General features: G+C 38.8%; 3 protein-coding genes and 1 long non-coding RNA gene across 9 annotated transcripts; 2 read left to right on the plus strand and 2 right to left on the minus strand.

Moving 5' to 3' along the window:
* The first annotated feature begins 23 nt into the window (after positions 1-23).
* LOC123472570 (GMP synthase [glutamine-hydrolyzing]-like) lies at positions 24-2,660 on the plus strand. Its single transcript, XM_045174392.1, has 7 exons — positions 24-93; positions 155-221; positions 308-465; positions 553-642; positions 710-809; positions 977-1,090; positions 1,228-2,660. The coding sequence occupies exons 3-7, from the start codon at positions 430-432 to the stop codon at positions 1,446-1,448; spliced, it is 561 nt and encodes a 186-aa protein (XP_045030327.1). The 5' UTR covers positions 24-93; positions 155-221; positions 308-429; the 3' UTR covers positions 1,449-2,660.
* Positions 2,661-4,050: 1,390 nt separating this feature from the next.
* Positions 4,051-5,653, minus strand: LOC116922514. Of its 4 annotated transcripts, XR_006646718.1 has the most exons (6): positions 5,412-5,647; positions 5,232-5,332; positions 4,976-5,110; positions 4,831-4,913; positions 4,404-4,774; positions 4,051-4,346 (listed from the first exon to the last, which is right to left on the minus strand). It is a non-coding gene; the product is annotated as an uncharacterized LOC116922514 (long non-coding RNA). The 4 variants fall into 4 exon arrangements; XR_006646716.1 differs by having other exon boundaries at positions 4,976-5,332; positions 5,412-5,648; XR_006646717.1 differs by having other exon boundaries at positions 4,404-4,544; positions 4,650-4,774; positions 4,976-5,641.
* Positions 5,654-6,918: 1,265 nt separating this feature from the next.
* On the plus strand, positions 6,919-11,904 carry LOC116923428 (condensin-2 complex subunit D3). Its single transcript, XM_032929886.2, has 8 exons — positions 6,919-8,269; positions 8,330-9,243; positions 9,345-9,478; positions 9,554-9,746; positions 9,811-10,077; positions 10,141-10,585; positions 10,649-10,950; positions 11,016-11,904. The coding sequence occupies exons 1-8, from the start codon at positions 7,081-7,083 to the stop codon at positions 11,847-11,849; spliced, it is 4,278 nt and encodes a 1,425-aa protein (XP_032785777.2). The 5' UTR covers positions 6,919-7,080; the 3' UTR covers positions 11,850-11,904.
* On the minus strand, positions 9,613-13,730 carry LOC116923429 (U3 small nucleolar RNA-interacting protein 2). Of its 3 annotated transcripts, XR_006647038.1 has the most exons (9): positions 13,378-13,730; positions 12,880-13,320; positions 12,694-12,814; positions 12,443-12,640; positions 12,233-12,372; positions 11,930-12,174; positions 10,684-11,864; positions 10,368-10,599; positions 9,613-10,297 (listed from the first exon to the last, which is right to left on the minus strand). XR_006647038.1 is itself a non-coding variant. In XM_032929891.2 (6 exons), exons 1-6 carry the CDS (start codon positions 13,619-13,621, stop codon positions 11,939-11,941), a joined length of 1,380 nt encoding a protein of 459 aa, XP_032785782.1. In that variant the 5' UTR covers positions 13,622-13,730; the 3' UTR covers positions 11,900-11,938. The 3 variants fall into 3 exon arrangements, 2 of the variants coding, with proteins under 2 accessions (XP_032785782.1, XP_045030209.1); XM_032929891.2 differs by lacking the exons at positions 9,613-10,297; positions 10,368-10,599; positions 10,684-11,864 and having other exon boundaries at positions 11,900-12,174; XM_045174274.1 differs by lacking the exons at positions 9,613-10,297; positions 10,368-10,599; positions 10,684-11,864 and having other exon boundaries at positions 11,900-12,171; positions 13,378-13,729.
* Positions 13,731-13,766: the final 36 nt, after the last annotated feature.

Raw genomic sequence — 13,766 nt, forward strand, 5'->3', positions numbered from 1 at the left:
GTTTTTTTAGCGAAATCTGACAAGATTTTTAGATGTACGTTTAAGTTGAGACTTAACACTTAACACGATCAGACTTCAGTGGCTTTCACACGAGTAAGTTTTTTTTTCAGTTTTTATTTGATGTCAGACAATGTTTTCATATCTTTAAGTGCAGTTCCTATCCACAGCCCTACAATGTGAAAAAGAGATAGTGGAAAAAATCTGCACAATGCTGGTTTCATGTAAGTGATCTATCAAAAGTAATTTTGGCTTTCACATGCAAATCTATGACAAATATTTGTATTAGCTAAACTGTTCTTGAACATAGGACTACACAGTGTTAAGAGACTCTTCCCTTTATAAGGACATTTGTAGCTGTGGACTCTCTTTAGATGACTTGTATCGTAAATATTTTCCTGCTTCTTGGAACATGCAACATAGGATGTCTTGATGCCAACCAAGTGTCTTGGGAAAGATATGTTCAAGGTATTTAAAAAATAGTAATAATGTTAATAAAGTGATTTTTTAAAAAACATGAAGCTGGAGGATGATACATATGTTTCTCGTTACTAGATGACCTATTGCCTTAGATCAATTGTTTTCACAAATGAAGATTTATTCCACAATCTTCAGCTTCCCAGGCAGAACTCCACCTACAAAACCGTGGGGTGATAGATGATATTAAAAATTTATAGATAAAAAAATTTATATTTTATGTTATTGATCACAGAGTCAGAGAACAATGTGTGGAATCTTGGATATTATAGCCCTGGAAACCCCAGGTGCCTTTCTGCTTCAACAAGGCTATAAAGCAATTATAATTTCAGGAGGTAAAGACTGAAACCAAAAACAAAGCACAGACATTTTTTAGTTGGCTTTTCCCCTTAATGTTATTGTTACACTTAACTTTTGGAAACATAGAAGTGTATACAAATGTTCAGGGTCAAATTGATGAAATGATTGAGCCAAAAAATAACTTTATATTACTTTTGAACAGGTCTTAACTCAGTGTACGCGGTTGATGCCCTACTATACGACCCAGCAATCTTTATGCTGCGATCTTTCAGTGCTGGGAATTTTTATGGCAAGCAAATACCCAACAAGGAGTTAGGTAACCAATTCTGTTTTATATCACATTTTTATCATTCAAATTGTTTGTTTTTTTCAGCAGTATCTAACATGTCAGAAATAACAATTATCTAGTAAAATAATTTGAACGTTTTTATGTTTTTGTTTTTTTCTGTTAAGGTGGAACGGTGGAGAGAAAAGATGTTCGCGATGGACAATTCGAGATCCAAGTAGAAATGGAGTGCCTATTGTTTAAAGGCTTAGAGACTCGGCATATGGTATTACTGACCCATGGTGACAGCGTAGACAGGGTTGCAGAAGGGTTGCGTTGCGTCGTAAAATCTTTGCGTCATATTATTTCCGCTATTGCTGAAATTACTGAGTCCAGTTCCATGATTTGACTAAAAACGCAGATTCTACCAATTAGCGTTCGGAATCTGTTTGGGTATAGCTTCTTGGGTTTGGATCCTTACAGAATTGAATGGCTATCTTTGTCGAATGCTTTATTTCGTTTACATCGACTATACTTCAATAATTTACAAGTGGGAAAAGGTTGCCTTTTAGGAACAAGAAGGTATCGTGGGTGTCTATGTATGAATCATGGCTTAATGATTGAGCATCGGATTGGGGTGCTGGATGTGTGTGGATAAAATCGCATCATAGGTAAAAAGTACCCAATATGTTTGCTGATTCACTTTATAGACGTTATCTCTGACAGTTTACAAGCGTTTTAGTAATTTACCTTGGGCTACTTAAATTTATTATTACAAGTGTGAACAAGTGTTACCTTTAAACTCATGGTAAAAGTCGAAATTAAAATGTATGACTCATGGCTCAACGGTAGAGCATTGGAGCGGTACGCTCAAGGTTTAGGGTTCGATTCCCGAAAGAGTCAAGTTACCTTTCAATATAAAATAAATTCCATTGGGAAAATAGCACGACAGCAGAACATCAATGTATTCTGATAACCAAAGATCTGTCAAGTCCTATTCAACAATGGTGCTATTGGTCGCATATACTGGATCGTTACAATGCAGACAAAGAATGTATAGTTGAACACAAACTATGATTATTTATATTAATCAATTTATTATTTATAAAAAACAAATGAACTAATTTACATTACATTACAGTTTTCTTCACCTTCAATTGCATACTGAGGAGTTATATACCATCACATGCCACCCATCATGAACAGTGAATTCCTGTACACATGAATGGGATTCGAACCCAATGTATAGAGCATTCCAATCTAGCTCTCTACCACTGAGCTATGAGGGATACTATATTGAAATCTAAGTCTTCAACACATTAAGGTAACGGTGCAAAGTTGTACATAGGGGATCAAATATCAATGGGGGGGGATATAGGGGGGGTTGCCAGGAAGGTATCGCATCCGCCTAGCAACTCCAAGGTCCGTGGTTCTATCCCCAGTTCGGTTCCGATTCCACGGAGGTTCCCGATGTCCTGGGCTTCCAACCTTCCCAGGTGTCTACCCTTCACGTCTGCCAGTCGGGTCGAGAAACTTCCCCATTACGAAGTAATGGGACGGATATTTTGGCAATATTTAATATAATATCCAATAACAATTTTTAATAAATTGTTCATTTTGATTTATCGGCGTGACTAAGTATTTGTTACTTAAGTTTTTGCAACGGATTTTAACCGTGAGCATCCTCTGCCGAGAGACCTCGTTCGTACTGCTGGTCAAATTTAGTTTAATTATCATTGTAATATATATTCATCCAACTGAAACTGTTGATTTTTATACAAGTTCTTAAGACTATGTCGGGATTTGAACCCTTAATTGTCGGCGTATCGTGCCAATGCTCTACCACTGAGCCATAAATCATATGAATAAATTGTCTATATTTTAGTGTCAATTGAGTTCAACGAATTTGGACTTAGAATAATTTTTGTAGCATGATTCAAGATAATTTCCTATTGACGTGTCCAAATTAAATCAATCTAAAGGAACGCAATGCAATTACAACAGATGTTTTTAGTTGTTATGATAACCTTTATCCGGGACTTGAACCCGAGACCTTTGAAACCATACACCAATGTTCTACCACAGAGCTATGATCCTTGAAACAAGGCTATTCAGGTTAGCATTTGATTTTACGAGCCTATAAAAATTGCCTTTATTATCTTTTCGTACCTTCTAGTAATAGTGCAAATTTAAATGTAACTCATGGCTCAAATGTTGAGTATCGGCAATGCACGCCGAAAGTTGGTGGATCGATACCCTAAAGAGTTAAATTGAAATTTGCGAAAGTATTCTAATACATGGTATAAGCCTATATATACAACGATTGTATACAAAATCAATTGTAACTGTTGAAATTGCAACTTTAAAAAAACTGTTGTACAAGTATGTACATCAGCAAACTATCAACTCCAGGATTGGAATTTCATCGGCGGTGATTCAAAGGCACTCCGAAATTCTCAGTACAAGAACTGCACATCAGTGGCCATCTAAGCAGTGTTAAAAATCCAATCATTAAAAGAAAAAAGTGCAAATATTAGAAATGTATGGAATGTGAACACAAAGAAAGTATGAAAGACAAGTTTTTCAAAATTAATGTAAAATAAAATTTATATTGACAATTCTCCACATAATGCAATATTTCGCAACTTTTAAAAGGCAAAATAACCATTTCAAAAGTTGCTGTCAACCAAGGCAGGGGGAGACACTGCCTCAATTGACTCACCGGGGAGATTACCCAGTGCTTGGCTAAGAGAAGCCGGAAGAAGAGCTGAAGATTTGGAACATATTTACAGGAGCGATTAACCTTTAATTCGGATTTGTGGGTAGCGACATAGCCCTCCATAAGCATTTCATCGAACTATGAGGACCCCCACGTCCCCTTTCCGGCCAGAGCCCTCCAAACCTCGATATATGTTGTTTTTATATATACCGTACAGTAGAGGCATGACCCCCTACGGGCTTATTATGAGTCAAGGGGAAACGGGGCCACAGAAAACAAGGGAGCCCAGATATGCACTTCAATTTCTTTATAAGAATACCGGAATGTGACAGAATGTTAATGTATCATGGCAATATCCGGCCGAAGAATTTGTTGTTTCACTAAATTTTTCCTTTTTTTTTTCCAACGTCCAAAAGATTGTTGAACTCGGGAAAAGGCTGCGCGTTTAGCAAGATCGTGACTTCTCATTACAAAATGAGATCAACGTCCGGAGGGTTCATCTTTGATTGGGAGCTTCCAACGGTTATCTGTTTCAAAGCCTTTTTCCTCATCCAATTTAACCCTTTCTAAATGGCTGCCATTATTAATCTACATAAAGAAAATGAATCGCTAATTAGGGAAAAAATTCTTGCTTTCGAAACTTACAAAAATCTAAGGGAAATTAAGGCATGTTGAAAGCCAACCCCAAAATTGTGTGAATGTGTGAGTAAAGGACATGTGAGTGAATGCCAACAAGCAATTTGTGTGACCAATAGACACATTCCTGGCAAGTCTGATAGGTCTTACCTGTTAAAATGGAAAATACTAATGTAAGTCGAAGACAAGTTTTAAAACAAATTTTATGAAAAAAGTAATATGGCATGGGAATATCAATTTGTATATCAGAGTTACTTCTGTTAGTTTTTTTTTCTCATAAGGATCAATACACAATAATCTTGTTGTTTTTCTTTGTTTTAAATCAGTAGAAGTTTCCTGACGTTCAGTCTTCCCATATCGATAGATACACATCATTCAGCCTGTAACAATGTTTTAAAATAAAGCTATATCGAGAAAACTTTAATATGTTTATCACCTATGTTGTATAGATTAGATAAGACACAAAGTACTGAAATATATGCTCTTGAAGTAATGCAGCATCCTCCAACTTTTAGAATTCTATAGATTGACTGCAATAATTTACCTTGTTAACACAATTATGGTTTTGTTAAATACTTTACTTTTTACAATCTTTCCAATAAGGTTCCAATTGTTACCAGACACAAAGGAATTTTATCAGCTTATCCTAGATAGCTGACGTGTCAATCCATTCAAAGGATTTAAAATTATAATTGTTGTGATGCGCAGGTTGTTGCCTAGAACATGTGGTACAAAAACAATGGTTGGTACATTTGGTACAACGTCCTTAATGAAAACATATTTAAAACGATTTGGACACTAGCAGTTAAGACTTTCATGTCAGACTAGCAAGCATACTAGCGAGTCTCAGATTAATCCAGAAGGCTGAGCTAAAACCCATTGTATTGGGAGTTCATGTTGTTTTTGAGCTGTCACGTTTTTGGCTGCAGGTTTTCGTTCTATGTTGAAGGAAGTTACAAAATTCAATCGTATTAATTAGAGATTAACGGAACTCCATTCGAGTGACTGTTTTATTACACTGTTCTCTGGTTTACTAATATTTCGGGCCAGAATATTTCTGACACCCAGAAAACCAAATACATTTAAGAAGCACTGGGCAGTGGAAATATGTAAATATAAAGACTACTGCTTCCTGATGCTAAAATCCATCTGACGGCAGCTTCAGAAACCTCAAATTTCGTCCGCAAGAAATCTCTCCAAGTCTACTTTATTACCTATAGACCAGTTTCGGATGCTGCGTTGCAAAATTTTAAAAAATCCAGGGGGGTTTCGATTGCAGGGGGAGATAGGAAAAAAGGAGGTTTTTGATTTATTTACCCTAGTAATACTTTTCCAATTCAGGAAATGTTCTAGCATACTACACTTTAAGACATTCTGCGTCTTCTCCAGTCTTTATAAATAATTAATCATCCCTAGTTTATCCATTATCCCCATATCCACATTTGAATCACCCATGTTTACACATTTTCTTGACACTAGAAACGCAAAAAATACTAAACAGCATCCCTAGCCTTTTACTTGAATTAATTTTCATGGATAAACTAGGGATGATTAATTATTTATAAAGACTGGAGAAGACGCAGAATTTCCCTTGAGAAGACCAGCATTTTCCCTTGACCCCGTGGCAAGCGAGTTCGCCATAGAACAATGAGAAAACAAACACGATAACCTTTACATTTGTTGGTTGAAAAATTAACTGTAGAACTACTTAAGAATTTGAATGTTTTCAGTTATCCACGAATTTTCAGAAATATTAATGTAAACTTCTTCTCCGTTTCTCATATACAGTTTATCGCTGGATGTCGCCCACATCTGGTAGAACGAAATGATTGACTGAAGATGTGCCGCTTGGGCGAAGCCTACCTGGCGCCACCCGGTAGTAAAAATATACATAGCACCAGGAAGTATACTAGGAGTAGTAACGGCTAAAGGGGGTGCTTCCTGCTTTGTATTTTATTTTTTTCGACTCAATGGTTTGTAAATTTATTGTTGGGAATCAAAAGTGAAGTGCCTATCTCTAAAAGAATAAAAAATGTTAAATTTTAATTCAAATCTTATAGTAAATACGGTAACTTAACCAATTATAGCCACCCCGGAATCCACGGGGCTCGCTCTAGTGTCAAGAAGTGCTATTGCCCCGTGGATACCAGGTGGCGCTGGTGTGGTGATTGTACTGTACCAGGTAATTTGAAAGGTAAAATCGCTGGTTTATCGGGAAAACTAATAACTTAATCGAAATCAGTGTTCAATTTTGATAACGCCGAGCGATTTTTGTGTAATTTCAAGAGATTTCGTTTTTTTGCAGATTTTGACAAAAGTCCCTTGGGAAGTCCCTTCCCACTTTTTCCTTTTTTGCCAAATTTTTAATTTTTACAAACGACGAAAATAAAACGGAACAATTAGAATTGCATGCTAATTCCGATTAAGCTATTGGTTTTCTCATTAAACCAGTGATTTTAGCTTTCAAATTACTTAGTACAGCACAATCACCACAACAACGCCACCTGGTATCCACGGGGCAATTGATTTTACCTGTACAAAAAATGTCTGGTCCGTTCTTTTCTCAGTTTCAAAAAGAAAACGTCGTCTGCCTATTATAGCGCCAAACTCCCTAAAAATTTCCCGCCAACAGAATGACGCATTCGTGCTAATTTGTAAATCCAAACAGTTTCAGAAATCTTGAAAAATGCAAGATAATGTTCAAGTATATGAACAGGCTGTAGCATCAGAACTAAGTCAACTACAATTGGATAAACTTGAAACCAATTGGGTAATGGAGGTAATCGAAAACGATTTCTTGCACTGTCAAGATTTACCACTATTTTACGACGAAATTCTTGGTGAATGTCACGTCAGCGCACGATTCAGAAATTTGCAGAAAGCATTTTCATGTTGGTTAGATTCAAACAGTGGAATATCTGAAGATAACGATGCTATGACATCTGCAAGGCAATCAATCGGGAATTCAGAGATGCCAGAAAATTCATCTTCAACATTCAATACAGACCTTTTGAACAAGGGAGACAAGGGAGCCAAATTCTGGAGTTTTCTGTTTCAGGAGAAGAAAGTGAATATTCAGAACTTGTTGGCACTTACTGGTTTTTTTATTGATAGGGGTTCAACCCTTGCAAGCAGTTTTGATGAACGTGAGCTGTGTTTTGAAGCTGCCAAGATGTATTTAACAATGATATGTATTCCTGGGAGTATGGCTTTCAGAGTCTTCCATCAAATGCTGTATATGAAGGCATTGCAACTTATTCTGCTGTATGTGCAAATCAGGAAATGCCAACAGAAAAATGCAACACAGTCTCAACAAGCAAAGAAAGGTCAGAGGCAGCCTGCAGTTGAAGTAGAAGATAATGAAGAAGACCCTCCACTTTGTGCTGAAGAAATTGCTTCAATAGAGAAAGCTATCTCAAGCTATTTGGATGCTTTATTGCTAGTTCCTCAACATCTTTCTTTGAAACGATATCCTACAATTTTGAAAGAAACTGTTGAATGCATTCTACCAGTCATCAACCTGGATAAAGGAAGGGTGAGTTTGAAGGCACTTGAAATTGTGCAAAACTTCTGCAATCCACTACATGGCGATGCCGTTCAAACTGTCCATCACGTCTTCGTGCACATTCTGCCACATCTGACACTTGATCCCACCGATAAAGATTTGAATAACAAAAATCTAATGGCCCTGAAAGAAATTAGCTTCAAGTTAGTAAGCACTTTCATCGTAAAGTTTGGAGCCGTTATCTACCCTCTTTTGCAAGGAGTGATTAAACATATTTGTACTGAAGTCGTCGATAAGGCCGAATATCGGCAGAAAACAGCCCAAACTGCGTTAGATTTACTTCAGCTTATTCCTACAGAGCATCAACTAGGTAATAAACAGTAATCTAATATTAATACCAAGTTTTTAGATAATTCTTTGGCTTTTGTAGGAATAATACGTTGGTTTCTGCTACTTGCTTATGCAGAACCAGCCTATCTACGTCTTCTTTCCACGGAAATATTGTCAGTTCTATTGCAAAATGGACGAGTTGACATGCTCATTTTTGCTGTTATTTTTGCCTTGTGCTCTGATCCATCTGCAACCGTCAGAGCAAAAGCGCTTTCTATCTTGGGTGAATGTATCGAGTCAAATGATCACTCCATGGTTGAAATGCTCGATATCATGTTTACAGAGGACGTTGAGAGGCAAATAATCAATGACGAAGAAAACAAAGAAATTGACATTGTAGAACTATTGCAAGCAGAAGGGCCCATTGAGATGAGTTCCGCATTTTTGCCAAAAGCGTCTGAAATCGTGAGTCTTCTTCAAGAACGATCCCTCGACGAAAAGGTTCACGTGCGTAAAAATGCGTTACAGTTACTGCTATTGGTAGCTCGACGACATGGACGCTATCTGACTCTTGATCTTCTCAAGCTACTTGGTAATGCTTGCCGAGATGTCGCTATGCTTATCCGTCGCAACGTAGCACAAATGTTGACGGGACTGCTGTCCGAACATCCAGAGAACGAAGCCGTACAAAAAATATGGGCACAATCGGTACTGCCTCTGGTGCTTGATGGTGAGACGCGCGTACAAGAAAAGGCTCTGGAATGTGCTGATCAGATGGTTCTGCGCTCGTTGCTTGGTCATGACAGTTGGCAAGGATGGACACTTTTAGAAGTTATAATAGAGGAAGGCCTGGACATTTATTTGAGTAAAGCGGTTGAAGTCTGGTCCCGTCAACAGCAGATTCCAGCACAACTTCCAAGAGCCTTACTCGCAAACAGCCAACAGCGCCCGCGAGCGGCACTAACCTTCGTTGCTATATTGGCTCGCCATGCAATCATTGATGCTAATGTGAAGGTTTTATCAAATTTCATTTTTCTTGTTTGTTTGGTGTTGTTAGAATTAGAATTTTTTTTTCACAGAATATTAAATTTTTGAAATGTTTTTTGAATTTGCAGAAATTTACCCTCGATTATCTCCATGAAAACGTTAGCTCACAGAATCCGGTGATCGTCTGTTGTTTACAGCAAGTATATAAAACCATAGGAGCATGTTTACCTAGTATGAACAAGGAGAACATACAAACTGTACGGTGCGTAAAATGAAGTTGCTTTTCTAGTACAGTACCATATCTCCCTGAGCTTGACTGATCATTTAATCTTTTCAGTACAATTTCAAGTCGCTCAGTTGCGCACTGCCAATTACCTACAAACCTCATCTCTACCGTTTGCGATATGGTTGTATATTGCATCCAGCAGCAAGTAAAAGATGAAAACGAAGCACAGAAAGAAGCTGCTCTCTGGGCAGGAGAAATTATATCCGATTGTGGAGAATTCCTTAGCAGCCATCTCAGGAAGCAAGTATGCCGGATAGCTTAAAGAAAAACAAAATGTCAACTATCCCAAATATTTTCAACTGTTGTAGGACGCTGTATTTCCAGAAGAGGAGGAGCAGTTGGCACGTCGTATTCTCACGCTAGGTTCCGTTGGGTTGCACTGCCCTAGACAAGTCAACAAGCGACATTTCTTGCTGTTGGAGCACGCTGCTTTTCAAGAGCTAGGAGTTGATGCTCCGATTCCGTTCTCTCAGTCACAGTCGCAACCTAAAAGAAAGCTTCCTCCGCGGCTACAAGCGGCCGCCATCATTTCACTGGGGAAACTCAGCATTCAACATGAAGAAATGGCCAAACAGGTATACTTTACCTTTTATTAATTTCATTTGGTTCCTATTGGATCTCTATAATATTCCCCGCAGCTTATTCCGGGTTTGGGTCGTCTACTTGAAACGACTCCACACGAGACGGTCCGCAACAATATTGTTTGTTGTTTGTGCGATTGGGTAATTCGCTATGCCACCGCCATTGATCCCGTTATGCCGCAAGTAACGGCTTGTCTACGTGACCCGATCCCTGCTGTAAGGAAACAAACATTAGTCTTACTAATACATCTTCTGCAAGAAGATTACCTCAAGATTCGTGGCACCTTTTTCTTCCGCATCCTGCAATTGGCATGCGATGATGACGAGGGATTACGAGTTCTGGCACATTTCTATGTTACCCAGCGTTTACTCCACAGACAACCAACCATCATACAACAGCACTTCATTGAAAGCGTGTTCCATTTCAATGACTACAAGGGTCACCCAACGTACAATAAATTTGCCTTGACGGATAGAGAAAGAAAGTTGTTTTCCATCGCTGGTTTGTATAAATCCCTGTAACGAAACAAATATAAAATATTTAATTGCAAGTTTTTATTTCCAGGACCGCAAAACGCAGAACGTCGATTCCAAATTTACCAGTTCATGTTGCAGAATATGGATGACGAGGCGCGGTTTCAACTCTTTTTCCGACTAACCCGCGATGTGCTCCACGGAGTTGTTGAGGATGTTATGTCTCTAAAAAAGGCTTCCACTGAAGCTGTTTTGAAAGATGCCCTTGCCGTACTATCGTCGGAGGATATTAAATTAGCTTCATTGGCTGCTTCTACGGAAGACGATCCCGTAGAGAAAGAAGATATAGCTCAAGCTATTGTACAGTCCACTAAGAAGGCTATCATCGCTCAGGTTAGTACGATTCTGTTTCCGTGTTCGCGTTCCACAATGATTAAGTTTCGATCGATTTTATGTAGGTTGTAAAACGAAACGTTATCGAAAACATTGTACCAATCGTCGTCGCTTTAAAACGTAAACTAGCGGCCAATAAGTCATCACTGATGGGCAATCTCATGCAATTCTTACGAGAGTTGATGAAAGACTATAAAGACGAGATCCAAGAAATCCTTGCGGAGGATCGCCAGCTGATGGCAGAAATTGATTTCGATCTTAAGCGATTTGAACAACAAGAGAGATTGGATGCTGAATTGCAGACCTCTCGAGTGGATCGAACTGTACCGCCTGTAGAGTTAATTAATCCGCACGAAGGTGAGGAAGTTAGAACTCAACAGGGTGATGGACGAAGTAGAGTCAACAATTCTGCCCCCGAATTCGCGGAAACAACGGACAATGCGGAACTATCGAAGCGAGAAACTGATACCCCCATTGGAGCTTTGGAAAGTAATCCGTCTGAAAGTATTCCACCGACAACGGTAAAAGGACAAGAACCCATCACAGAAGCAAACAAAAGCAATGCAAAACAATTCACAAAGGAAAGGCCGAATGAGAGTAGTAGTCCAAATGGGGAAAGTGAGCCACCAGTAGGGCAAGAAGCACCAATAATGGATACTTCTCGTGCGTTTTTACAACCTGAAATACCAAATGTACCTCTAGTGCGCAATGTGGCGGCCAAGAGTCTTTTGAGATCGAGAATTATGAGCACTCCTATCCGAAAGGTCCCACACGATGACGTTAGTTTCCAAATACGAGATGTAGATATAAGTGACATTCATCTACCCGATCCTAACCAAAGTGACTCCCTGCCCGAGCTCGAGGCCTCAGCGGTGCGACCAAAAAGAAGACGTCGTTAAAATACGTTCAAATAACTATTTTTGGAATTAATAACAATAAATCACTTGCCCTGAATTCAAGAAATTCTGTATTCACTCACAGTAAGAGGTCATGATGTCTCACGTTGCTTGAGCGGAATGATAACTATTTCGTTTTTAGCCGATCCATTCCGCCACCACCTGCCTAGTCTATGTTCTTGACCGAGACCGGCAATCAACATCTTCCCATCTGAAGAAAATGCCAAGGAGTTAACGAACCCGCAAACCGGAACGCTAAGTAGAGGTGTTAGAGTGCGGAAGTTATCGCCACATTTCCATAGACGAATAAAACCGTCTTGGGATCCTGCTTTGAAAGATTTAAACATTTAAATAGGTTTTCTATAAGGATAGGATCTATTGCATACCTGAAGCAATAAGGTCTGTATTCGTTAACGCAGCTACTGAGGAAATCCAAAAGGCTTGGTTATTCGACGCGTCCACTCCATGCGCGCCGGATACACTACAAAGTGGTTTTTTCTTTTGTGAGCCCCATAGCGACAGCATACTACGTTGAAACGCACATTCTTTATGTGATATAACACTGAATTATTTTATCAACTTATTGAATGCTATACCCGTCATCTCCACAGCTGACGAAGTGATCTTCGTTGATAAGACGGACGCAGTCAATTGATCCCTGATGTCCATTAAAAATGAGCTGCGACTCTTCGGGAATCTTCCATACGCGCAAAGAGTTATCACGTCCTCCTGCCGTAATCGCTCGTTCTTTGTTTAAGGCATCGATGGACGTAATGGCATCTTGGTGACCTAATCTAAGGATGTAAGGGTTAATACTCGTCATAGAAAGAAAATCGAGCAAACTTACAGCGTCTCTACATAAGACATTTCATCCAAGTTCCAAATTTTCACAGTACGGTCCATTGAGGCACTGTATAACGTATGGGTGCCTCGACGAAAAACTAGGCCAGTGATACCGGCTCTGTGTCCTAACAATTACACACAAAAAATAGCAAATTAAACAATATAGAAAACATGCATTGGTATAAGGTACCTCTAAATGTGTGCATCCACTTCATTGTCATTGGATCCCAAATATGTATCTGATTGTCTAGATCACCACTTGCCAGAAATTTTCCATCAGACGAAATACTAAGACTTTGCACCACAGACTTATGGCCTTTTACTTCAGAGGAAGTTTTCTTATCCACTCTTTTGATGGCGGCTACCTTTTTAAAATCTACAAGACACCACTTAACAATGGTACAATCTTTTGATGCAGTGAACAGAGACTGACAATCAGGTGATATTGTCAAACATGTGATAGGTTGTTTGTGATCTTTGCAGTGCAAATGCCTTATCAAAGCTTCATCAACCTTTTCATATGAATCTGCAACTGTTCTTCTTAGTCTGCCACTCTGTTCAAGCAAGTCCTCTTTCAGTCTATGTGCAATAACAGATTTGTCAATGTCGTGTTCTTCTCTTCTTATGCGTTCTGTGGAAAACATATGATTAATATTCAATTTAAATAAACCAGTAACATGTGACCTACCTTGGTTTTCAATCTCTTGTATATACTCTTTGGTAAGCCTTAGCCTTTTTTCTTGTACAGTTTCTTCATCTTCTTCCGATTCTGTATATACTCTGGAATCATCGTTTTCTCCTTCCGAATGGCTAGAGATTTCATCGTCGTGGGCCAAACGCTTTTTTTCCTTGTACGTTTTGGGTCTGCCAGTGACCGTTGCACCATTATTACGTTTGGCTCCGCGTTGATTTTTGCGAATGAAAAACGACATTTCACGGGTGTTAGGCAACTGTTAAATTTTTTTGTTCTTAGATCAAAATTGGGAATAAGCAAAAATCCACGTGGTTTGGCAGCCGAAATAACAGCTAACGCCATCTGAGAAATGAAGTGAAGTTCCATGTTCCAAGTTCCTCCTC

Source organism: Daphnia magna, linkage group LG5, assembly GCF_020631705.1.
Source record: "Daphnia magna isolate NIES linkage group LG5, ASM2063170v1.1, whole genome shotgun sequence".
Lineage (NCBI taxonomy): Eukaryota > Metazoa > Arthropoda > Branchiopoda > Diplostraca > Daphniidae > Daphnia > Daphnia magna.